Source organism: Muntiacus reevesi, chromosome 3 (assembly GCF_963930625.1).
Source record: "Muntiacus reevesi chromosome 3, mMunRee1.1, whole genome shotgun sequence".
Lineage (NCBI taxonomy): Eukaryota > Metazoa > Chordata > Mammalia > Artiodactyla > Cervidae > Muntiacus > Muntiacus reevesi.
Genome location: NC_089251.1, coordinates 49245722 through 49272909, shown reverse-complemented (window position 1 = coordinate 49272909; position 27188 = coordinate 49245722). Strand labels below are relative to the sequence as shown.

At 40.8% G+C, this 27188-nt stretch overlaps 1 protein-coding gene across 4 annotated transcripts in view; it reads right to left on the bottom strand.

The window, feature by feature from the left end:
- Nucleotides 1-27188, bottom strand: part of CTNNA2 (catenin alpha 2) — a 1156373-nt gene that overhangs the window by 272055 nt on the left and 857130 nt on the right. For all 4 annotated transcript variants that reach the window (XM_065927274.1, XM_065927273.1, XM_065927275.1 and 1 more), the window contains one exon: nucleotides 25656-25736. In XM_065927274.1, coding sequence (XP_065783346.1) covers nucleotides 25656-25736 — 81 coding nt within the window. The remainder of the gene's footprint in view (nucleotides 1-25655; nucleotides 25737-27188) is intronic.

Here is a 27188-nt window from a genome sequence, read left to right as displayed (position 1 = left end):
CTGCAAGGAGATCCAACCAGTCCATCCTAAAGGAGATCAGTCCTGAGTGTTCATTGGTAGGACTGATGTTGAAGTTGAAACTCCAATACTTTAGCAACCTGATGCGAAGAGCTGACTCATTTGAAAAGACCCTGATGCTGGGAAGGATTGAGGGTAGGAGGAGAAGAGGGGAGGACAGAGGATGAGATGGTTGGATGGCATCACTGACTCGATGAACCTGAGTTTGAGTAAACTCCAGGAGTTGGTGATGGACAGGGAGGCCTGGTATGCTGCAGTTCATGGGGTTGCAAAGAGTCGGACACAAGTGAGTGACTAAACTGAACTGATGGATTTAACGAACTCTAGTTTGAAATAGGGGGCTTCCCTGATGGCTCAGTGGTAAATAATCTGCCTGCAACACAGGAGACACAAGTGATGTGGGTTTGATCCCTGGGTTGGGAAGATCCCCTGGAGGAGGAGATGGCAACCTGCTCCAGTATTCTTGCCTGAAAAATTCCAAGGAAAGAGGATCTTGGCAGCTTGCAGTCCATGGGGTTGCAAAGAGTTGGACATGACTGAGCAACTGAGAACTTGAGAATTTAGCTAAAAATTGTACTGACAAGTCATGGGGACTAGGGCAGGGAAGAGTTGGTCAGAGATCACCCTGAAGAACAGCAGTAGGTGTTTGGCTCCTTCTGCTGGCTCCATGTTTTGCCCCAGTACACACGACTGTACTAAAATACCCTTATCCTTCTACAGTAGGCAGGGACAACTGCTTCCATGGGAAGAGAGAGAGTGAAACATTGCCTTAGGATGCCAGGCTATGCTGGGTCATCATGGATTTCCAGATGGTCTCAATCCAGTAGCTTTCCTTGGTGGTGGTAAAACTGTGAGCAGAACATGGAGCCCATAGGCGCTGGAGGCAATATAAGGAAACATAGGAGAGGCTGGTGGAATGGAGGGTGTATGCAGAAGGCAGAGTTGCAGTGACAGGGCACGGAGAAAGGTGGCAAAAACGAGAGCAGGAAAGAACTGGGAAAAATTAGTATTTTATATTAACAGAATTTAATGCTTATTTTGTGTCAGGCACTCTTCTAAATGCTTTCAATATTTATTTCTCTGAATAGAACTGGGTACATATTCTCCATTTTATAGGTGAGGAAACTGAGGCAAATGAATGTTACTTGTCCACATTCACATGGACGATAAGTGGCAGGGGCAGAATTTGAACCCGAGCTGGTCCCAGAGTTCATGTGCTAAACTACTACTATATGTAACCTCTCATATGACTGAACTCCACCAGCTCTGCATACAACATCAACCAAAAGCGAAGTGTGTGTGTGTGTGTGTGTGCGCGCGCGCGCGTGTACGCACATGCACGTGTAATTCCAGAAAAACACATGGTTCAGATTTCTGGATGATGAGTAAAGTGCATAAAGAATTCTGAAAGCCTCCTCCATGATAATAGGAACAAAAAGAAGAAAACTCCAGTAGAGAGGGTGGAAAAACAGACCAGGGGCAGATGGACAGCCCTAGAGGGAATCAGTTGTCCCTCCAGAGGCAGAACTGATAGAGTCTTAATGAATCTCCATTCTGGTAGCTGAAAGGAGCCTGATGGATGCTCACTAGAGACTCTCTGATTTTCAGGGGCTTTAGGAGTCTGTAAAGAAAAAAAAATTCTGTTAAAAAAAAAAAAAAAAAAAAAAAAGGATTCATTTCTTGACCCTCAAAAAATAGAGGGTCAAGATATATCTACTGCAAAAACATGCCAATGGGTCATACTTGCCTTTATGTAACTATCTTATAAATTCCTGGTCAAAGTGTTTCAAAACTGTAGATTTTCAGATTCTTAATGAAGACTCTTGGCAATGGAAGTGTGGAAGTGACACTTCTTCCAGAAAGGATCAAATTCACTTTCCATGTTTTTGGATGATAATTATAGTATGTATGAAAATCTATTAGCCTAGTGATGACACAGGTTATAAGGGATCTGCCTTATCAGAGAGACATCTCTGAGAGGTGCAGATGAAGTTTAGTACTGTGACAACCTAGCATTCTAGTTTTTTTTTTTTTAATCATTTTTGAGAGTTGTAGGATTAAATAATATTCATCCTAAATACACAGTCCATGAGCATACGCACATCCAAAACTGAGAGCCAGAGTCCCAAGCAGTCAGGGCCAGGGACACCTTGAACTTGGTATCATCCAGCAAGTGCAGGGACTCATAAATACTGCCTTCATTAGCTCATGAGCCCTGTGACTTGTGTCTCTGATGAATAGGGGTACATTCTTTGACCCTTCTAGTAAACAAGCAATGTAATTCCTCTGTAAATTGACTATTAGAATAGTTTAAATGCCCTTGCCTACAAGCTGAAAGACATAGTTAACACTTTTTACATAAGCTAGAAGACCAAAATTTAGCTATCAATCAACTAGGGCAGAAAGGAATGACTTGACAAAATCATTCTTTAAGTCTGACAGGAGTCAAGAACACAAGGCTTTCTTCCAACTATTTAAATGTATGTGTGACAAGGGAATATTAATGGCCTAAGACAAGACATTTAAAGGTATTAGCTCAGCACTACCAGTCTATTTTACCCAATTAGGGCTATTCATCAATGTAAATAAGTACATTTTCTTCCACAAACCAAAGGAAAACAGTTGATATATCATAATTGTTCTAACAGTTCACTTTCATGAGAGGGCAGAGTGATAAAAAGACAAGAGTTTAACTCACAAGACTCAACAAGAAGAATAAACTGTTAAAATGACCAAAATGGTCTGCCTATAGGGTGGGCCATAAGGAATGCATGATGTGTACTGGGTCACTTTCAAATAGATGTAGTAAAAATATTTTGCACAAAGTTTAAAAGTCTGCAACCATTTGATGAATATGAAACAGTTTTCTGAAGAGGACAGTTCAAGAAAAAATGGCTCTCCCAGCCAACAAGAATCATAGAAGCTCAAACTTGGATGAGACTTTAAAGGTTTTAAGCCCAATTTTAATCTAACCAATGAAAGAACATCTCTGCAAATCTTTTTAATGGACATTCATTCTTTCTCTAATTTCAGTTTTATTGAGACAAAATTGAGTTTGAAATAAAATTTTAAGATATTTGAAGTGTATATCATGGTGATTTGATATACATATACACTGTAAAACGATTCCTCCCATCTCACTAATTAATATATCCATCACCTAGCATACTTCTTTTTTGGTCAGAACTTTAAATTCTACTATCTTAAAAAATTTCAGTTTCACAACAGTGTTATCAACAATAGTCACTTTGTTTTACATGAGACTCTCCAACCTAGACAGCATATTAAAAAGCAGAGACATTACATTGCCAACAAAGGTCCATCTAGTCAAGGCTATGGTTTTCCAGTAGTCAAGTATGGATGTGAGAGTTGCACTATAAAGAAGGCTGAGCGCCGAAGAACTGATGCTTTTGAACTATGGTGTTGGAGAAGATTCTTGAGAGTCCCTTGGACTGCAAGGTGATCCAACCAGTTCATCCTAAAGGAGATCAGTCCTGGGTGTTCATTTGAAGGACTGACTGTGGCTCAGATCATGAACTCCTTATTGGCAAATTCAGACTTAAAATGAAGAGAGTAGGGATAACCACTAGACCATTCAGGTATGACCTAAATCAAATCACTTATGACTATACAGTGGAAGTGAGGAATAGATTTAAGGGGCTAGATCTCATAGACAGAGAGCCTGATGAACTATGGATGGAGGTTCGTGACATTGTACAGGAGACAGGGATCAAGACCATCCTCATGGAAAAGAAATGCAAAAAGGCAAAATGGTTGTCTGAGGAGGCCTTACAAATAGCTGTGGAATGAAGAGAAGCAAAAAGTAAAGGAGAAAAGGAAAGATATTCCCATTTGAATGCAGAGTTCCAAAGAATAGCCAGGAGAGAAAAGAAAGCCTTCCTCAGTGATCAATGCAAAAAAATAGAGGAACACAACAGAATGGGAAAGACTAGAGATCTCTTCAAGAAAATTAGAGATACCAAGGGAATATTTCATGCAAAAATAGGCTCAATAAAGGACAGAAATGGTACAAACTTAATAGAAGCAGAAGATATTAAGAAGAGGTGGCAAGAATACACAGAACTGGACAAAAAAGATCTTCAGGACCCAGATAATTGCAATGGTGTGATCACTCACCTAGAGCCGGACATCCTGGAATGTGAAGTCAAGTGGGTCCTAGAAAGCATCACTATGAACAAAGCTAGTGGATGTGATGGAATTCCAGTTGAGCTATTTCAAATTCTGAAAGATGATGCTATGAAAGTGCTGCACTCAATATGCCAGCAAATTTGGAAAACTCAGCAGTGGCCACAGGACTGGAAAATGTCCGTTTTCATTCCAATCCCTAAGAAAGGCAATCCCAAAGAATGCTCAAACTACCTCACAATTGCACTTATCTCACACACTAGTAAAATAATGCTCAAAATTCTCCAAGCCAGTCTTCAGCAGTATGTGAACAGAGAACTTCCAGATGTTCAAGCTGGTTTTAGAAAAGGCAGAGGAACCAGAGATCAAATTGCCAATATCCGCTGGATCATCAAAAAAGCAAGAGAGTTCCAGAAAAACATCTATTTCTGCTTTATTGACTACACCAAAGCCTTCGACTGTGTGGATCACAATAAACTGTGGAAAATTCTGAAGGAGATGGGAATACCAGACCACCCGACCTGCCTCTTGAGAAAACTGTATGCAGGTCAGGAAGCAACAGTTAGAACTGGACATGGAACAACAGACTGGTTCCAAATAGGAAAAGGAGTATGTCAAGGCTGTATATTGTCACCCTGCTTATTTAATTTATATGCAGAGTACATCATGAGAAACGCTGGGCTGGAAGAAGCACAAGCTGGAATTAAGATTTCCGGGAGAAATATCAATAACCTCAAATATGCAGATGACACCACCCTTATGGCAGAAAGTGAAGAGGAACATAAAAGCCTCTTGATGAAAGTGAAAGAGAAGAGTGAAAAAGTTGGTTTAAAGTTCAGCATTCAGAAAATTAAGATCATGGCGTCTGGTCCCATCACTTCATGGGAAATAGATGAGGAAACAGTGGAAACAGTGTCAGATGTCATTTTTTTGGGCTCCAAAATCACTGCAGTTGGTGATTGCAGCCATGAAATTAAAAGATGCTTACTCCTTGGAAGGAAAGTATGACTAACCTAGATAGCATATTAAAAAGCAGAGACATTACTTTGCCAACAAAGGTTCATCTGGTCAAGGCTATGGTTTTTCCAGTGGTCATGTATGGATGTGAGAGTTGGACTCTGAAGAAAGCTGAGTGCCAAAAAATTGATGCTTTTGAACTGTGGTGTTGGAGAAGACTCTTGATAGTCCCTTGAACTGCAAGGAGATCCAACCAGTCTATCCTGAAGGAGATAAGTCCTGGGTGTTCATTGGATGGACTGATGCTGAAGCTGAAACTCCAATACTTTGGCCACCTCATGCGAAGAGTTGACTCATTGGAAAAGACCCCGATGCTTGGAGGGATTGGGGGCAGGAGGAGAAGGGGATGACAGAGGATGGGATGACTGGATGGCATCACCGACTCAATGGGCACGAGTTTGAGTAAACTCCGGGATTCTGTGATGGACAGGGAGGCCTGGCATGCTGCAATTCATGGGGTCGCAGAGTCGGACACGACTGAGTGACTGAATTGAACTGATGTTGAAGCTGAAACTCCAATACTTTGGCTACCTGATGCAAACAGCTAACTTATTTGAAAAGACCCTGATGCTGGGAAAGATTGAAGGCAGGATGAGAAGGGGACAACAGAGGATGAGATGGTTGGATGGCATCACCGACTCAATGGACATGGGTTTCAGTGAACTCCGGGAGTTGGTGATGGACAGGGAGGCCTGGTGTGCTGCGGTTCATGGGGTCGCAAAGAGTCCGAAATGACGGAGTGACTGAACTGAACTGAATTGAACTCAGACCTTATTCATCTAATAGCTTAAAATTTATACCCATTTACCAACTTCTCCCCATTTCCTCATTCTTGCTACCACTTTTTTATTCACCATATTTATGAGTTTTTTCTTTAATATTCCACATATAAGTGATACGGTGAAGTGTTTGTCTTTTGCTGTTTGGCTTATGTCACTTAGCAGAATGCTCTTAAGGCTCATCCATGTTGTCATGAATGGCAGAATTTCCTTCTTTCTTGTGGCTAAATAATATTACATTATGTACATGTATTATATATATGTGTGTGCATGTGGTAAGTCACTTCAGTCAGGTCTGACTCTTTGAGACCCTATGAACCGTAGCCCGTCAGGCTCCTCTGTCTATGGGATTCTCCAGGCAAGAATACCAGAGAGGGTTGCTGTGTCTGTCTCCAGAGGATCTTCCTGACCCAAGGATCAAACCTGCATCTCTTACATCTCTGGCATTGGAAGGCAGGTTCTTTACCACTAGTGCCACCTGGGAAGCCATATCTATATCTGCATCTATATCTATATCTATATCTCACATATTCTTTATTTATTGATCTGTTGATGGACACTCAGGTTGTTTCCATGTTTTGACTATTTTCAATAATGTTGCAGAGACATAGGCATTTAATTTGTCTTCAGTTGCTCACTCCAATACCTTTTTCTGATCTCACAGGGGAAAAAGTATCCATAAAGAAAAATCTGCACAAAGCCATATTAGTATTAAAGATATTTAAACATTACACCAAATAAGAGAAATGAGAGTAAATGCACAAAAATAAAATGGGGTAGGTAGTAATGCAATTGGGCTTCCCTGGTAGCTCAGCTGGTAAAGAATCTGCCTGCAATGCAGGAGACCCAGGTTGGATTCCTGGCTCAGGAAGATCCCCTGGAGAAGGTATAGGCTACTCACTCCAGTATTCTTGGGCTTCCCTGGTGTCTCAGACAGTAAAGAATCCATCCTCAGTGTGGGAGATCTGGGTTTGATCCCTGGGTTGGGAAGATCCCCTGGAGGAAGGCATGGCCACCCACACCAGTGTTCTTGCCTGGAAAGTCCCCATGGATGGAGAAGCCTGGCGGGCTACAGTCCATGGGATCACAGAGTTGGAGACGACTTCGTGACTAAGCCCAGCACAGCACACAGTAATGCAATTAGCTCAAAGGAGGCAGGGGAGTTATTGCAAGAACAGTAAGAAGTTCAGAGAGAAAAATATGTTTTATCCCTTTTTATTCTACTCTCTCGACTCAGTAACCGGTGTTCACTTATTTAGTCCTTTTCCGAGAATTGAAGAGTTCCAGGTATACAAAGCACTATGTTTGACCAGGGACACAAATTAAAATAAGACAAACCATCAACACTCACTCATTGCTAAAATCCCCTCTACTATTTCAATTTCTAGCTACTAATAAAGCTACAGTGATCAACTTGAGCTCATATACTTGACTGGCATCATAAATGATGCTTCTCAGAGGCAAGCAGGACTGCCTCCTGTTCAGTGTGTTGACCTAGGGAACACTGTAAACAAGTCCAAATTTGTCAATTTTCTTATATTATGTTAATAACTTCTTTTTCTCACTTAGGTCCTCCCAGGACTTCTCCACCTCTCTGTCAGAACAGTCATACTTTCAAATATCCAGTTTGTTAGCCCAGAAGATTTGGCATTTCAAAAGCATGGAATTTTAGGTAGCATAGGGGAAGGTGAAAAAGGTATTTGGAGAATAAGCACCTTGGTCAGAGCCCTAAACCCACACTAAAAAGCAGATTGATTCTTCTGTGTATTCCAAAGGCCTATTCAGTTTCTGCCTGCTTATTGCCCTTAATATTAATCCTGTGCATGTTCATTTTTATAGCTTGCAGAGAACTTTCCTAGACATTATTTCATTTGACTTTCTTTATAATGTCACAGTAAGGGTGAAAGATGTAGTTTGCACAGCCAGCATCATTTTCTTTGTTGCATAAATGAGGAAAGGGATGGTCCACTGGTTACATATAGAAAATGCCACAGTCAGGTCTTCCAGTTCCAAGATTAGTGCTATTTTACTTAAGGTCCAAGTGTTTATAAATCTGGCTGTTCAAATTCACAAATCACAATTGGATAAAGATGATCCTTTATTCCATCCTTCACTCACACATCGAGTCAGTCACTCATCCCCAGCATTGTACCCTCTCAGGCACTGTTTACCACAAAAGATCTATGGTTAGACACCTGGATATTTCATTCTGAGTATCTATTATCTCCCACTGATTAACTTGGATTGAATGGGCATAAACTGTTTTAATCCAATGTAAGAGAGTCAAAAGTTATGTCAGGATTTCCCTGGTGGTCCAGTGGTTAATAATTCACCTGACAAGGCAGGGGACAGGAGTTTGATCTCCAGGAAGATCTCACATGTCACAGGTCAACTAAGCCCATGTGCCACAACCACTGAGCCTGCACTTTAGAGCCTGAGAACTGCAACTACTGAAGCCCACGTGCCTTAGAGAGAATCCACTGCAATTAGAAGACCTTGCTCCACAACTAGAGAGTAACCCCTACTCACTGCAACTAGAGAAAGTCCACGCACAGCAATGAAGACCCAGCACAGACAAAAAATAATAAAAAGTTATATCAGATAAGTTAACTCTAGCAAGGACCCTTAGGAAGCTTATGAAATATTTCTCAAAGAAAGATTTGTCACCCCCACTCGCCATGTAGCTGCATTGGAGAAAGAAATGGCAACTCAGTCCTATAGTCTCTCCTGGGAAATCTCATGGACAGAGGAGCCTGGTGGGCTAGAGTCCATGGGGTCACAGAATGGGACACAAATTAGCGACTAAACAACAATAAACAACAACCCCAACTGCACTGTCAGTGGGGAGAGACTATCTTGGAATGAATGGTCTGAGAGCATGCTAGCAGTAGAAGCTTATTTTAAAATGTATGAAGAATAAGATGCAGAGGCGAACACCTCTCTAAAGCCATCTTTCTTTCTGGTGGAGTCAGTTCTATACACCTGCCACAGTGTGGCAGGATTTGTACCAGACAGAGTCATCTGGCCCCATACATCCATATTTCTGGCCATTCCCTACTACATCACAAGTCTTCTGGGTCTCAGAAGAAGTCCCATTGTAAAAACGAGAGACTCTGGAAGAACCCCATTGAAAACTTATCAGTTCGCACTCTGGGTATCAGATGAGTGACTCTTCACTTGAGCAGAGTGGGAAACTTGGGGGGATAAGATGCTGTTGGATTAGGGAAGATGGATGATGCACACTTACTGTTGGTGCAGATGTCACTTGTAAATGAACTTCTAAAGCTTGTGACCATTCTTGGTCATTAAAGAGCCCATTACATTTTTTAAAACAGAAACCCTTTCCCCATGCTCCCCAACTCTATTCCAATTGTAGATAACCGTGTACCTCTGGACTAACCTCTCTGTCCCAAGTTCTGCCACCATATGCTATACTTTTTCACTCCCTGTCTGTAACTATTGCACAGTGGTGCATTTCCAACAGCTGCTGAATTTTTCCTCGAGGGGATTCATTTCAGACAGAGGCCTAATGATGACTCCACATTTCTAAGTCTGTGGAAATCCCATAACATGACTGGCACTATTACTGTTCAGGGAAATGCAGGTGACAGTCAGATTTTAGATCCTTCAGTTTTACAGAAGACCTGGACTCTTACACGGTATTTATTTCATTTCAAGTAGATCCTTACTTCTAAAACATGGGCTGCTTTACTTTTCCTATGAAACCCAGACAATATGTGATTTAGTTTTTGCAGTCAGTTGGTCTCTGCCACAACTACTCAACTCTGCCATTATAGAACAAAAACTAACAGTACAACTTATTTTCAAAACAGGTACAAGGGCAGATTTGGGCCACAGATTTGCAGGCACCTGATTTATATAGTTTCATCTGTGGACTTTAAGTCTTGCAACCCTATCACTCTGTCCATGTCACCCTGTTGCTTCACTACTTCAAATCCCAGGCTATTTCAAGGTCGTTTCACCCACTCTTTACTTAGAACCTACCACCTTCAGGATGCAGCAGTTACCTGCATAGGAAGAAAATTGAGAAGTCTAGAGATGATCTCAAGAAACCCCAAGGGTCCTGTCTAACTGCTTTACTTGACCAAGATGACCTTTATTCTCTTTGCCTCACACTCAGCTAGAAAACAGTTTATCTCAGTGGTGCCTAAGCAATTCCTTTTCTAGTAGAAGCTTCAAGGCAAAGAACAAAGAGGAATGGTTAGATGTAAAAGCAGAAGTTGTTGACTTTTCCTAAAAATTCTGTGAACTAGAAGGGTATCTGGCTGGGTTGCCCAGCCTGCTCAATATAGGTGTTCTGACCTGGGCTGGACTCCAAGTCCTGATTATTTCCTCCTAATTTGGCAAAAAATATTGAGAGTCCTTCCACAGACTGGACAAATACACAGAGAATGCACCTAAAGAGCATGAGGCAAGCTTGTTGCTATGGTAATATGCAGACACAATGAAAGTCACAAGGGATCTACTCTCACCGGTTATTCTGGCATCTATGGATATAGCCTCAGGGCCACACTGATCTAAGCCTTCAGATTTCAAAGGAGGAGCTGAGGGAAATCTGCTCAGTCAGGCATGGTTAGTGCTGCCTTCGCCCCTGCAAGGGGACTCTGAGCCTTCCCTCGCCCACGGTCAGAGCCCAGACCGCCCAGCTCGCCTTAACCAAAGGCGCTCTTCAACTTCTGTCACCCTCTTCATGTAGCTGCAACTCTGACTGCAGCTATTTAAAAACTGAAATCTGATCTTCACTGAAATTGAAGGAATCAAATAAAGATATAGAAGTCCTGCCCTTAAGAGTTAACAGGATCGGTTCACTCACAGAAGCCCTGCCCTTTAGAGTTAACAGGATTGATGCACTCCTGAAAAAAACAAGAAACTAGAATGAAAGAAGAGGGGGGCTGAGATTGGTTATCCACCCAGACTTCTGACAAGCACTTATGGTTGGATCAGATGGAAAATCCCCTCCTGTCACCAAAGTCCTCAGGACAAATGGTTCTTCTCTGATCCTGGAACACTGGGGCAAAAATTCATCCATCTCTTTCTTACTGAATATACCAGGCAAGTTGGCTGGTCTCTCTGTCTGCATTTAATCAGCCATCCCCCACTCCAGCTAAGATAAAAGTCCTTTACTTTTCCTCCTTATGATTAATTAGGAAAGTAATTATCAAAATCTCTTTCATGGTTCAGTGTCTTGCATGGGGTTGACCACAGATATGGGTGGTTTAAGGAAGAACCAGGGATGTTAAACAGGAAGGCTATTATTTTGATTATTATTGAGGATCTCAAGACATTATGAATTGATATTTACCTTATAGCCTTCCCACTAATGGAATTTTAATAAAAGCTATAAAATAAGTCCAAAGTGTCTCAACTTGAACAACTGCAGTCATTAAAAGGACAGCCTTCAGAATTAGCTCACTTGGATTCACTAACTTGCCAGCTTTATATTGGTAAGAAATGTAAGCTCACTGTCAGAATTTCAAAATGATACTCTGTAAAAATAAAATCTTTTTGATAACGGCAGATTTTAGAATCAAATTATAATGTATCAAAGAGAGAATGGACACTTGCTAAACAAATGTCCAACAGTTTCAGTGGGTTCAATTTTGCTTTTTTGACCTTCATTTACACCCAGGTAGAAATAGGAGCAATGGATCAAATGGTAAAAGAGTTGGGTACTTCAGCTGTCAATGACAGGATAGCAGCAGCTGCCCGGTTTCTAAGCCTAAACACTCCTAGCACTCAGAACTACAGAAAGGCAAGCCAGGTGTCTGTGATGCCACAAATTCATGCGTAATGATAGTCACTAATTTGTAGGTTTTTGGAACTCTATTTAAATAGTGTTCTTTACTGAAGTGCCCCCCCCACCCCCGCCTTTACAGGATACAAATTATGTGTTTTTCAATTTTTTATTTATATTTATTTATTTGCATGTCTACACCAGGTCTTAGTTGCAGCACTTGGAAACTTCTTCAATTTTCATTGCAACATGTGGGATCCTTTCGTGATGGCATGCAAACTCTTAGATCTGGCATGTGGGATCTAGTTCCCTAACCAAGGATAGAATTCGGGCCACCTGCATTGGGAGCGTGAAGTCTTAGCCACTGAACCATCAGGGAAGTCTTTCACTGAAATTTTTATTTGGGCCTTAAGCTTAGACAAAGTAGGAAAAAAAAAAAAAGTTTTGCAGCACAAGCCCAACAATTTGATAATTACAAAATCACAGATCTTAATTCAATTTGCTAGCTACTAAAATTGCCCAGTAATTGCACCAGATGCTGGGTAAAGGGATAATCTCCCATTTCTAAAGTAGAAGCTGTTGCAGGGGGTCTTAGGATGCTAAAGGAAGAAATTCTGCCCTTAGAAAAGATCTCAGAGGTCCCTTCTACTTCTAAGAGTTTATGAGTCCATGACCCCCACTGAATCCATCTTTTTTTCTTCAAAGAGAAAAGCTTGTTGAGAAATAAGCCCAGAAGACACTACTGCTTTTCTTTCCTGTCACTCCTTTCCCCCTCCTCCTACCCTCCTTTGATTCTGGGGGTAACTATAAATCTTTATACACATATAATCATCATTCAACTTTTAAAATAAGCATTTAAAGAGACTGTATCCTTCTCTCTGAAGTTAAAGATGGGTGTGATTTCTCTTCCTTTCATTGAGGGACATTCTTTGTTCAGATGATTCAATTTCTGAGCTGTTTTTCTGTACATGAAGGAAATTTTCCATGCTCCAGTCTGACAAAAATACCTGTTTTGGGTACAGTTTCCTGAAATGTGGCACCATATGTGCATCAGTAAACATTATGTGTAGAGTAAATTAAGCTGAGCCTTATAATTAGGCAGTAAGGAAATTACTGTAGACCTGAAAAAGTAAATCAGCAGTATTAAAATGCTCTCCATTTTCTCTGAAGCACTTCAGAGTGTCATTTAAAAAAACAAAAAAAAAAGTCGTGTCACGGTGATAAACATCGAAAAAAGATGCGTTTGGAGCAAGGCAAGCTAAAAGACACCACAATTCAAATAAGTCTTCAGATCTGGAGTCCAAGGTGTCATCTCATCGTAAAATTTAAAAGTCAACCCTTTTGCCACTAACGTAGGGAAAAAAAGAAAACCACCTGACTTTGAGACTTTGGGGGGAAACTTTCTCATATAGCAGGTGCAGTACAGACATTAAGAGCTAGAAGTTCTGGAGCAGAGCCAAGACTAAGGAGAGTCACCCATCATAAACAAAATAGCAACACTGTAAATAAAAACAAGATCAGTATGCTGGTTTTTTCTTTTGCTTCAGGTTTCAGTAAAGCTCAGTACTGCCCTATTACTGATCCTGTGTTAATTTACAATGTTGGTAAGTTACTCATCATGAATCTTTTCTTGCATTAATTTCAATTTTCTAAAATACTGCATAAAAATATTATTTATCTTCATTACTTAGTTTTTTGGTTCTTCCTGCAATTATGTGTCATAGGCTACTACTGCCTCATTCCTCTCCCTCTCCTCCTGGCCCTGCCCCAGAAAGCACAGATCTTGCCAAGCCCTTCAACACAGCACAGTGAACAATCAGACCATCCATTTCTAATCCTGGCCCACGGGAAGAAGAGGCTCAAGCGTGTATCCTCCCTCCCTCAAAACAGGTATTGTATCTATGAAGTGGTGATGTCTAGAAGATGCCAAATGGAGACAGGTTGCAGGGCTTCATGAATCTTCAAGTAAAACTTCCAAAGAACGATGGTGAAACATAAAAGTTCCCCCCACCAGAAAGAAAAGCAGTGGAGTTCAAACTTGCCAAAACATCACAATAATCTGAAAAGCTAAATGCAATATAGCAGTTAAGTTGCCACTGCTATTATGAAATTAGAATCTCAAGATGGAGCCATATATGGGTTTCTCTCACTATCCGAAAGTACAGATACTCATGAAACCTTTTGTAAGCTGATATGCTGTAGACTGAAGAAGCAATCACCTTATGAGGTATCTTACCAATGGAAGCACAAAATACATCAAGATAAAAGCACAAATGCTCACACACACAGTTCAAAGCTTTGGTGGCTGCATGCTGAGATGTTGAGTGTCGTTCCCAGGGAAGGAGCTTGGTGGCGCTACTCTTGCCGCTTCCAGCGCCCACTGCCTGTGTAACAGCTGACTGTAAAATGCTGGACAGATCTTTACATTCACCTTTCTTTGTAAGAGCAAAAATCCTCCAGATTCCTTTCAGCTAGCAAAAACAGAAACTAATGTAGGTTTTTCATAAAAGGCATAAACAGACTTTCGAAAAACAGGAGATACCTGGTATCTGCATTTTGGCAGGTTCTTAAGCTGAACTTTTCTAAAGTCAGCCCAGCAATAGGAAACATCTGGGTTAAAGCACAGAAACTCTCTCTTAAAATGGAGAAAGCCATTATCACAGAAAAAATGGACTTTTTCAGTTAACAAATCTTGCTCTTCAAACAACAGAACCAAAGACATGCGAGTTTAGGACAGAGGAAAGTTGATGATTGGGATATTTCTAGTTTGGCTGAACACAGATTCTCCATCCTTTCATCACTTGTGTGGTGGCAACTTACATTATTTTGGGCACTAAGATATGCCTTGAGGAAACAAAGAATATTAGATCACGAGCTTAGGCAAAAACACATAAACAACTTAAATCTACAGCAAAAAGTGTCATAATAAAGGTATTTGAAAATGCTTTAGGAGCCTACTGGATAAACCCTGTTTATAAGAATTGAATAAAGTTGTGATGATCAGGTGACATTTAAGCTAAGCCTTGTAGGAAAAATTGCAAATTTTCCTAAAAGGAAAAAAAAAAAAAGAGGGAGAGAGGGCATTTGGAAAAATTGTGAATTTTCCTGGAAAAAGACGATAAATGAAGGAAAGGGGCATTCTAGGCAGAAGTAACATCAAGTGCAAAGCAATGAAGATGTGGGAAGACTGGCCTAAAAAACTGCTGGAGTTACACCTAGCTGAAGGCAGGGAGCCTGGGGTCAAGTCACTGGTAGTGAGGCTGCGACAATCATTTTTTGAAAAGCAGCTAAGCAATGACAATGGCAATGAAGAGGAAGGAGTGCACTCCAAACATAGTTAGGAGGTGGAATCAACTCAACTAAATGACTGATGGGGATTTAGGGAAAGATAATGGAAGAAATTGCACAGGCCAAGAACCTTGAAAAGTTGATCATAGTGAGGAGCACACAATTAAATAGGGTGGAGGAAGGGTAAGGATTTAGTTTTAAGATATACTGGAAATTTCATTCAGAAAAGAAGGAAGACAAAGACTGGTTAAGACTATACAAAGTAAATAGATGAATATTACAACCAACATCACCTTCATGAAATTGAGCAGGACCCTACTGGGGCTCCTGGGCTCAGAAGTCTTTCTGTGTCCCCTGTTTCTTGTTTAGGCTTCAGCCTCTAAGACCTTCCCTGAGTTCCAATGGCAAGTTCAGTTCAGTTCAGTTCAGTCACTCAGTCGTGTCCAACTCTTTGTGACCCCATGGACTGCAGCACTCCAGGCCTTCCTGTCCATCACCAACTCCCACAGCCTACCCAAACTCATGTCCATAGAGTCAGTGATGCCATCCAACTATCTCATCCTCTGTCATCCCCTTCTCCTCCGGCCTTTAATCTTGCCCAGCATCAGGGTCTTTTCCAATGAGCCAGTTCTTCACATCAGGTGGACAAAATATTGCAGTTTCAGCTTCAGCATCAGTCCTTCCAATGAATATTCAGGACTGATTTCATTTAGGATGGACAGGTTGGATCTCTTTGCAGTATAAGTGACTCTCATGAGTCTTCTCCAACACCATAGTTCAAAAGCATCAATTCTTCAGCACTCAGCTTTCTTTATAGTCCAACTCTTACATCCATACATGACTATTGGAAAAACCATAGCTTTGACTAGATGAACATTTGTTGGCAAAGTAATGTCTCTGCTTTTTAATATGCTGTCTAGGTTGGTCATAACTTTTCTTCCAAGGAGCAAGTGTCTTTTAATTTCATGACTGCAGTTACCATCTGCAGTGGTTTTGGAGCCCCCAAAAATAAAAAGTCTGTCACTGTTTCCATTGTTTCCCCATCTATTTGCCATGAAGTGATGGGACCAGATGCCATGATCTTAGTTTTCAGAATGTTGAGTTTTAAGCCAACTTTTTCACTCTCCTCTTTCACTTTCATCAAGAGGCTCTTTAGTTCTTTGCTTTCTGCCATAAGGGTGGTATCATCTGCATATCTGAGGTTATTGATATTTCTCCCCACAATCTTGATTTCAGCTTGTGCTTCATCCAGCCCAGCATTTCTCATGATGCGCTCTGCATATAAGTTAAATAAGCAAGGTGATAATATACAGCCTTGACCTGCTCCTTTCCCTATTTGAAACCAGTCTGTTGTTCCATGTCCAGTTCTAACTGTTGCTTCTTAACCTGCATACAGATTTCCCAGGAGGCAGGTCAGGTGGTCTGGTATTCCTATCTCTTTAAGAATTTTCCACAGTTTGTTGTGATCCACACAGTCAAAGGCTTTGGTGTAGCCAACATAGCAGAAGCAGATGTTTTTCTGGAACTCTCTTGCTTTTGTCTTTTTTTTTTTTTCCATTTATTTTTATTAGTTAGAGGCCAACCATTTCACAACATTGCAGTGGGTTTTGTCATACATTGACATGAATCAGCCATGAAGTTACATGTATTCCCCATTCCAGTCCCCCCTCCCACCTCCCTCTCTACCCAATTCCTCTGGGTCCTCCCAGTGCACCAGGCCCGGGCACTTGTCTCACGCATCCCACCTGGGCTGGTGATCTGTTTCACTATAGATAAAGTTCATGCTGTTCCCTCAAAACATCCCACCCTCGCCTTCTCCCACAGAGTCCAAAAGTCTGTTCTGTACATCTGTGTCTCTTTTTCTGTTTTGCATATAGGGTTATCGTTACCATCTTTCTAAATTCCATATATATGTGTTAGTATGCTGTAATGTTCTTTATCTTTCTGGCTTACTTCACTCTGTATAATGGGCTCCAGTTTCATCCATCTCATTAGAACTGATTCAAATGAATTCTTTTTACCAGCTGAGTAATATTCCATGGTGTATATGTACCACAGCTTCCTTATCCATTCGTCTGCTGATGGGCATCTAGATTGCTTCCATGTCCTGGCTATTATAAACAGTGCTGCGATGAACATTGGGGTGCACGTGTCTCTTTCAGATCTGGTTTCCTCAGTGTGTATGCCCAGAAGTGGTATTGCTTGGTCATATGGCAGTTCTATTTCCAGTTTTTTAAGAAATCTCCACACTGTTCTCCATAGTGGTTGTATTAGTTTGCATTCCCACCAACAGTGTATCTCTTGTTTTTTTCATTGAAAAAGCAAGAGAGTTTTTTTTTTTTTTCCAGTGGTAATTTCAAACTGTTGCTAATAAGAGAAGGGATGAGAATGCAGACAAGGGAGGAACAATCAAAACAGTAGTGCAGCCTTGGGGCAGGATCCTGGTTCCACCTCAAGAGACATACATAACAATATCTTTGAGCTCTTCTACAGAAGTAAAATCCCCACCAAACAGAAGATGTTAACTACTTGATGAGCATTCTTCATTCCATAGAGAAGGCCACAAATGGTAACCTTGAGAACCACAGAAGCTCACCAGGAGACCATCTGAGGCCAAATTAAAGAAATGCAGACCCTGTACACACCTTGATCCTTATCAGCAGTCCTGACCTTGAACTATTGGTGTAAAACTCCTCACCAAACACCACGGTTTGGGACACAGTTTTTTGAGGGCAGGAGCTCGCTGTGTCCCCCTTTGCCTGACAAAGGAATAAAGCTATTTTTTTTCTACTTCACTCAAAGCTCTATCTCCAAGACTTATTCAGCACCAGTGCACACAGGCTGAGTTTTCAGCATCATTCATCACAATTTCCTGCCCAAGCAAAGAGCAATGGTGAATTCCCTCAGCCATCCTCTGTGATATCCCTTGGAGCCAGGAAGGTACAAAGTGCTTAGATCCTACAGCAAACCAGGGCTTCCACCAGCAGGAGAGGCAGAGCCTACAGGAAGATGATTCACTTTCCAAATCTCAGATTTATCCAGCCCCCTTGGGAAATAGGAAGATTAAAAAAATCAGCTGTCCTGACGGAAATTTCCCCTGAGAAAAGAATGCGAGAAGCCATTTCAAGTAATAAAAGGTGACCTCAGCAAGGAGGGGTCAAATGGAACAAGATATATTTGAGCAAAAGCTGGCTGCAAATATCCACTAAATACACTGTCAGAATCAAAGCGATTAGCGGCTATCATCAGCTCTCCAAAGAGCTCAATACAGGCCACAGTGGCAAGCTCTTGCAGAACACATTGGAAAATTATCTCCCTTTCAGTGTCTGTTTTGGATAGAAAACCTCAGCCTAAACATAGCTTCCAACAATATACATGGACCAACCTCACTCAGTCAGGTTTGGTGTTCTGAAATGTTTTGGTAAGCTTAAAGGACATTTTTTTAAAAAAAAAGAAAGAAAGAAAGAAAAATCCTTATTTGAACCACCATTTTTGAAAATTTTCCAAATTTTCCTGCTTAGGTATTTCATCCTGGAAAATATGATAGAATTTTTTCATAATCCTATAGTGGATCTTCAGGGTAAAGATTCTGCCTAAGGAGATTCTCCGGTGGTTCAGTGGTAAAGAATTGACCTGCTAGCATAGGAGACATGGGTTTGATCTCTGGTTGGGAAAGATTCCACATACTGCAGGCAACTACGCCTGTGTACCACAACCATGGAACCCACAAGCCGTAACTACCGAAGCCCATGAACCCCAGAGCCCATGCTCCCCAACAAGAGAAGTCACTGCAATGAGAAGCCCACACCCCGCACCTAGAGAAAATCTGAACAGCGACAAAGACCCAGTGCAGCCAAAAATAAATGAAAAAAATTTTAATTAAAAATAAAATTCAGCTTAAAATTTTTTTTTTCCTGGCACTCTTATTGCCTAGAACAGCAGGTGTCCAAGATAAAACCAAAAGCACACATTCTCTTGAATGTTTCAAGACTCAGGCAATGCTATGTATCCTTCTCCATCTAACTTTTCCTTGATTTCTGGGGCATGAAGAAATCAACAGAAGAGAATAAGTCAGTAGTCGAAGCTTCCACTTAATTGAGCAGTTTCCTATTCATGCATGTGTTACAGATTCCTCTGCACCGTGTGTTATTTGATTAATCGATATTGATCAAGCTATTGGACTCTTCCTGTGATCTGGACTCGCTGGTGAGAAAGAGGTCAAGCTTGGCATCCTCCCCAAGACTGTATTCATGTGTGACCCATCAACCACATGCTGGCTCACAGGAGTCAGTTAATCTACTCCATGATTTGAACAGGGTCTTTATAAGGGAAGAGATTGCCGATAGTGATATTTTAAGAACTATTTGCAACAGATAAAATCATGTACCTTGAACCCGGCCTAATGAGTGTTTTCCAGGATACAAATAAGTACATAGTGCTCTGACATTCAGGGCTGCTGTAATGGGATTTTCCTAAATTAGAGAGCTTGAGTATACAACCTGTGATTAAAGGGCTTGTCCAGAGACGGCCTTTCAGAGTGCTCATGAGTGCTCCCTTTCCTCTGCCCTTCTCTTTCTGGTCTCTTTGATTCTGATTTTGGTGTTTCTGATGCCATTTGTGTTCAACTGTCCCAGAATTGCTTATGTTCTGTATTTCAAACACCAATTGCTGTATGATCATTTTCTGGTCTCTACATTTTTATAGAAGCAAGGCAATCTGACCAGGATTATTAGCTCTGACATAGGTTTTCAGTGTGAAGAACACAAACCTTAAGGTTTGGAGGAAATCAACATTTGTTTCATAATTTTTAAACTGTAGCCATATAGATAGCCTCAAATCCTTATGAGGAAAAGCAGCATCAAGTCTGGAAATAAATGATTTCAAAATGTTTTCTTACAATGAGTCTAAAAATAATTGGCCCCATCATGAACAGATGTGAGAAAAAGAATTGAATGCCTTAAAATTCCTTTTTTTCTGTAAATGTTTTGAAAAGTCTATAATTCATGCTTTGAGAAGCCAGCTACCTAAACATAATAGCAGTTTTTAAAAAGATCCAGTGAATCATAACAGCTGGAGACCTGAGAGATGATATCCTATCACAAACTAGAACCCTTTTTTCGACATGCACCCCAGATGTTTTTTCTGTCTGAATTACATATATGTCACCCACTGTGGTGGCTCATACAGTAAAGAATCTGCCTGCAATGCAGGGGACCTGGGTTCAATCCCTGGGTCAGGAAGATCCCCTGGAGAAGGGAATGGCTACCCACTCCAGTATTCTTGCCTAGAGAATTCCATGGACAGAGGAGCCTGGCAGTGGAGTCCACAGGGTCGCAACAACTGAGTGACTAATACTTTCATTATTTCTTCAGCCATTCCCAACCCCACAGTACCAAAGGCGCTGTTGAAAATCACAAAGCATCTCTACATATTATGTGAACCATCTTTCTTCCCCGCTGCCTCCCCCAGAGGAGAGTAGCATATGGGGGACCCAGCTGCATCTGCTGGCTCTTTGGATTGCTAGGATGAGGAAGGGCTAAGAGCCAAGACCCCATAGCCAGACTGCCTGGACAGGGACCTCCAGGCATCCCCACTTGGTGTCACCATGGGTCTATTACCTGGTTTCATGTCCTCATCTGTAAAATGGGCATGGTGACAGGCTGTTTTATCTCATAGAGCTGAATGAGGATTAAATACAGTCCATTTATAGAAAGAACTTCAAACACTGCCTGGCAAAATGTGAGGACTCCATAATGTCAGCTATACTTTAGTTTACATTTTCATGGACAGTGATTTTACAAACTTGGGCTGATGACTGCCCACCTTTAGCCACAGTTCTTACGTAAGGAACTGGGTCACAAAAGGGACAGCTGAGGAATCTTCAGCTGTAGTTATTTCTTATTAAACTAGTGAGCTTTTTCTGAAGTCCTATCTGGAGGCAGGGTGTTGATAAATTGACTTTAACAAACCATCCAGTGACAAGTTTTGCTCATTTGTTTTTAATCCTTTGTTGTATAATCCATTCTATTAAGTTTGCATTCCAGTGTAAAAGCATTCTATACATGTTGTGATTGTGACAGCAAAATGGACACTTTTCTCAATTTGACACTGCATCTCATTGTTGGAATTATTGTGATGTCTATTAAGGGTGATGGAATAAGAAGTAGGCCATTGATTGGTTTGAGGAATAAGAGAGAGCGGCTCACTGTAGCAACACACTAACATGTTATGATTACTATTTATTAGCTTCTCATGGGAAAACATTTGAGTTCCAATTTGCTTATCAACTTGGGGGGAGAAAAAGACTAACACAAAGACCAAAATAAGAATCAGGATAAACAAACATCACTGTAAGTGTAAGGAAAACCAAGAGGCCATGCCTAGAATAGTTCACAGGTGGCATATAGAAGGGGGGCAAGAGGAGCAGCTGGCAGACACCAACTGGGCCCTCTCTATGGGATAAATGGACCATGTGGGCTACTAGGTACTCAAGCAGGGACTCGGCCAAAAGCTTTTGTTTTTATAATGGGCTGATTCCAGAAACACAGCAGTGACAATAGCTCAGACGTGGGGCATACTGTGCCCACAGCTCTAAAATTAAAACATAATGCTTAAAGCTGGCAGTTATGTTCCCCTAAATCCATTTTTAACTCCAAACAAAATACTCCTAAAAGGATTCTGTTCTACCACTGCCCACTCTCTTGAGGTTAATTGGCAAGATGGATCCATGCCAATCAGTTAAAATAACGCCCTTGGGTTCCTGCAACCTTTCTCACAATTTATGACTCTCTAGTTCCTTGGGACATACTGCCTGGGGGGGAAAAAAAAAAGAGCTCTACTTACTAGAAAATTTTACTTAAAACAGAAATCCTTTTTATTCAATTACTGGGTTTTTTTTTTCACATGCCTACAAATTTAAGTCCACTTTCTTTCATTAGGCAAGCCCAAGATAATGATCATAATCGACTTTATTTCTTTTTAATTTGGTGATTAGAACTTTACAAGCCCAGGGTCACCTTCTGAAGAACACTGCCCAACCTTGGGGCTATGAGGAAAAGGGAGGAGGCCCAAAGGGTAAGAACTTATGAACGTGATCAGAAATATTTTTCTTTGATTTCAGCCTGTGATTTTATTTCTCTAAATATTTTAAGGAATATAGGTTTACAGGGAACTAGAGTTGGATTGCTGAGGGTTTTCACTTAGAATCTTTTCTAACAAAGGCCTGTCCATAATTGAAGGAACAGAAAATGTTTCAGTTTTCATCTGAACCACTAGCATTCACTGTGTGTGTGTTTAGTCGCTCAGTCATGTCTAACTCTTTGCAACCCCATGGACTATATCCCACCAGGATCTGTCCCTGGAATTCTCCAGTCAAGAATATCAGAGGGGACTGCCATTCCCTTCTCCAGGGGATATTCCTGCCCCAGGAATTGAAACCTTGTCTCCTGCATTGTAGGCAGATTTTTTTCCTATTTGAGCCACCAGGGAGACCCTGGGCATCACATATCAGAGACTCAGGTCAAATTTTGTTCATCTAGTTAACCAGCTGCTGCTGCTGCTGCTAACTCATTGCAGTCATGTCTGACTGTGCGACCCTATAGACGGCAGCCCACCAGGCTCCCCTGTCCCTGGGATTCTCCAGGCAAGAGTACTAGAGTGGGGTGCCATTGCCTTTTCCAGCGCATGAAAGTGAAAAGTGAAAGTGAAGTCACCCAGTCGTGTCTGACTTTTAGCGAACCTCATGGACTGTAGCCTACCAGGCTCCTCTGTCCATGGGATTTTCCAGGCAAGAGTACTGGAGTGGGGTGCCATTGCCTTCTCCAATTAACTAGCTACCCACATCTAAATTGAACATCTACCTGAGCCAAGCTAATCAGACTCCTTGCATGTTCTATCTGCAGAAATGCTAGGTAACTTCTGTTCAGCTCAGGAAAGGTTTTGTACCAGTACAGGTGTACATGGAGAAACAGAAGAGATGGGGAAAAGAGATTAAAATATTCCAACATATGGATTAGGATAGAACTGACAGATGGAGACCACCTTAGTTCTAGAAAGGCATACTGGAGAAGAGAAAGCTATTTGAGCCAAATTCAGGGATGTGGTGTGAAATTATGCCATAACTATTGTGATTATCATAAAACAACTCTCTCTCACCCTTAGTCTTCTCAATCTCTGGGAAAGGTGAGCAGAAAAAAAAAGTGTTATACATTGAATGATTTGAGGATAAGACATATTCCTTCTAATGCCACGATAAAGGAAGCTTTTCAAAGATCTTGTCACCAAAGCATCTAAAATTCCTGTACACTAAGTCCATCTTCAAATTTAACTGCTGTCCAAAGCTAAAACAAGTCAATACTTTTCTGAGGATTGTAGTATCAAGGTAAAAACTACTGTATCCATTCCTTCCCAGTAAGACAAAAAAATTCCTGTGACAGGCCATGAGTGCAGAGAACTTAGGTGTTAGCTCCAGAATGTAAAATAATGGTCCCTATTAAGACCTAGAGGGGGAAGTAAGAAGACTCATTTCATGAACTTTGCCTGGTTGACAACCTGTATGCCTGTGTGCTAAGTTGCATCCGACTCTTTGTGACACTATGGACTATAAGCCCTTCCAGACTCCTTTGTCAAGAATACTGGCAAAATACAGGTAAAAGAATCCTGGATTGGGTTGCCATACACTCCTCCAGGAGATCATCCCAACCCAGGGATTGAACCCATATCTCTTATATCTCTACATGGCAGGTGGGTTCTTTACCACTAGCACCACCTGGGAAGCCTGGTTGACAATCCAGCCAAAGGCAAACCCTAGAGAAGATGTCTGTTCCCTTCCCATTGCTTTTAAAACCTGTGAGTATCAGGCATTAGGACTTCTGGCAGAGGAAATAAATGGACTCATTCAAAGAGTTTACAGACCTAGTTTGGCAGATGCCAAACTTACTTTACAGGTAAGAGGAGACCAAGAGATGAAGGATCCACAGTCATAGCGTCAGTTGAGTGGCAGAGCTAGAAATAAAACCCTGAGCTCCAGACACCTGACTCACTGTTGTCTACCATCCCCAATCCCAATTCTTACTACCAATATCATTTCATATCAGATGGGGCTCTGTATGGAAAGATAGTCTAAGAGGGCAAGGAGAAGCATACCTGGTCATACTCTCTCTTAATATTACCCTCTAATGCCTAAGAAGACAATGCTTTATTCTCCCTTATTTCAAAGTAAAATAAAAAGAAATGCTTTCCTCTAAAGGTTTATTGGGCTTCACTGGTGGTTCAGATGGTAAAGAATCAACCTGCAATACAGGAGACTAGGATTCGATCCCTGGGTCAGGAAAGGTCCCCTGGAGAAGGGAAGGGTTACCCACTCCAGTATTCTCGCCTGGAGAATTCCATGGACAGAGGTGCCTGGTGGGCTACAGTCCATTGGGGTTACAAAGAGTCAGACATGACCGAGAGACTAACACTTTCACTTTCAAAGAGCTTATTAGCTGGGCACTCAAACTAGAGTCTTCATATTTTAGAACTAATTGTTGTACCTTCTAGAGAACACCAGATCAGTGTGTCTGTACTTTCTGGCGATAACCTGAAAATAGCCCAGAAAAGCTCCACAACAGTGATTTGAAGCAGTGTCTTCCTCTCCTTCAAACAATTTTTAAAGATGCTCCTTGGCCATTCTTGCCCAGACAGTTTGCTAATCTTTCTACTTGATATGCTGCAGGGATGAGTATTATTGACAGCTGATGCAGCCCTGACAGTTCAGCTTTCACAGATGCAGAAAGTAAAGCAGGTGCTGCCCCAGAGCAGAGGTTGGTCCCCGATGACCAACACTTAATGAACGAGATGGATATATGTAGAAGCTATCAGCAAGAGATAAGGCCTCTGAGGCAGAAATCATGAAGGAGTTCCTTAATGGATTGTACCATTTCTTCCATAAAAAGAACACTACAGAAGAAGTGGAGCTCACCATAGCAACGTGGAAAATAAGATGTACTAGAAACGGGTACTTGTGTTCATGTAGCACTTTCAAAATGAAAAGGGGCCCTGACTAGAGATTCCTTACCCCTCCCCCAACATAGACCCTTCAGGCTAATGATGCCCTTAACCATTTAAATCATCCAGCTACCTTTCCTTGCCTGGTTTCCCTGCTTCCCAAACAACCATCTGACAAGCAAATCTTCCCCTAGATTTATGTCCCCAAGGAAACACACTGGGTCAGAGACCTTAATTAGCCCATCAGATTGAGAGTTGTGTTTCACATTAACCATTGGCACTCTTGTTTATTCATTGATTGCCTTGGGAGTTTTAGTAAGAACTAGCAGAAATTACAGACTCGTTCTTCACATGCCTAGGTCTGAAAACTGAAGACTATATATAAAGGGCAGATAATTTGTCGACTCTCCACCTAGGAAGATTGTGTCTGGTCAGTGAGAGGGTTTCCCCTCACTGTCTGCAGCTCCTAACTTAGGGGTTGTTTTCATCACCACCATTGCATCTGTTACATCTGCTTGCTCAGCAGACTGATTTGTTGATGAAAAGTTTCTGTGTATATGTAGATATTATAGAGAACAGCAAGCTAAGTATTAGGTCTGAAAAAGGACATTCTTAGAAACCACCACTAAGTATTACTACCAGGCACTTATAAAGCAAAACAGTACCTGTCTCCTTAGATCTCTTGTTTTCTTGGTCATCTTATCAATTGCAATGTTTAGAGGATCTCCTTTTTCTTTTCTTCCAGTCTATTAAGAAAAAAAAATAATAATTTCAGATTTAGAAAAATTCAATGTTAGTGACATTAAAGGTTTAAAAAAAATTAAGAAACACACTTGAGTTGTAGAGTTCAAGCCATTAAAAAAAAAAAAAAAAGGATTCTTTTCAATACCCAGTTAATATGACTTGATCTATAAAGTTAATCTCTCTGAAATAAAGATTAAAAGTTGATGAAAATCAATACATTCTCAAGATGGTTACACATGTCTGTATTCAACTCCATGCAGATCTATGTTTTCTTTCTTTCTCCAGACATTCAACAATTAAGTAGATACAAGGATGTTTTTGTTATTACCTTCAAATACAAGTGGGATTTTTTTCTCATTATATATTTCTTCTGAATAGATGACTATTGAGATAATAAAGCAAAATTAGAAAAATAATAATCAGAATTTTATACTAATGTATCACAAGTCTTTTTGTAATTTCTGTATAAAAATCAAAAGAGGTGCTTTAGTAGAAAACATAGTGTTTTAATCTCTGTTCTGCCATGCACTGGAATGATAAACATGATAAGAAGGAACCCACAGCTTGAGGCCAGAAGGAAAATTTCCCTTGTGACTATAACAAACAGAGGTAAAAGCAAAAGATAATAGTAATGGTATTTGATAAATTATTCACAAGAAGTTTGGAAGTTTAACTAGTTTCTATTCCTCCCCCTCCCTTGCTTTTTTTTTTTTTTAGAATTTTTCATTTCTGTAAGTAACACAAACCAAACCAAACAGAATCTCCATTCTTTTTAAGACCGCAGTAGCAACAACACTCCCATGGATAAAAAGCTCTGCATAACTTTATGGATGGCATTATCTTCCTTTGAAGAGAAAATAGTCCCCCAAATCTTTGTCAAATCTATTAAATTATCTAAACATTAGTCAAACACCTTACAAATTGATTATGGTCCCAGTGGTAGGCCAATTCCTGTTTACACTCTGTCTCTGTAAAACCATGCAGGTCTCTGCAGCAACTTATGTATATGATGAAATGAGATCCCAGGTCATAAATTGTGCCTCACAGGATATGTTTTGAGGATCTATAGAAATTAACATCTGACAGATTTCTAGATGTTCTCTTTCATTGGCAAAATCCTGGATGTGCAAGGCTGAAACATAAACACCCGACTCACGTATACCTAGATTTTGGACATGAATTTGAGCAAGCTCTAGGAGATAGTGAAACACCAGGAGCCTAGTATGCTGCAGTTCACGGGGTTGCAAAGGTCAGACATTATTTAGTGACTGAACAACAGAATTAAATCAGTTACTCTTTTCTACAACTTGCTTAATTAATTCTTTTTCCTCTGAAGGAATAATTGGTTGATGTGTAATCCTATAGCATTTTCATGAAAAAGCCCAAACCAGGGCATATGTATGCCTTTTTAATTATTTAAAAATCCTACAAATTCCCATCACCATTCTCCACTC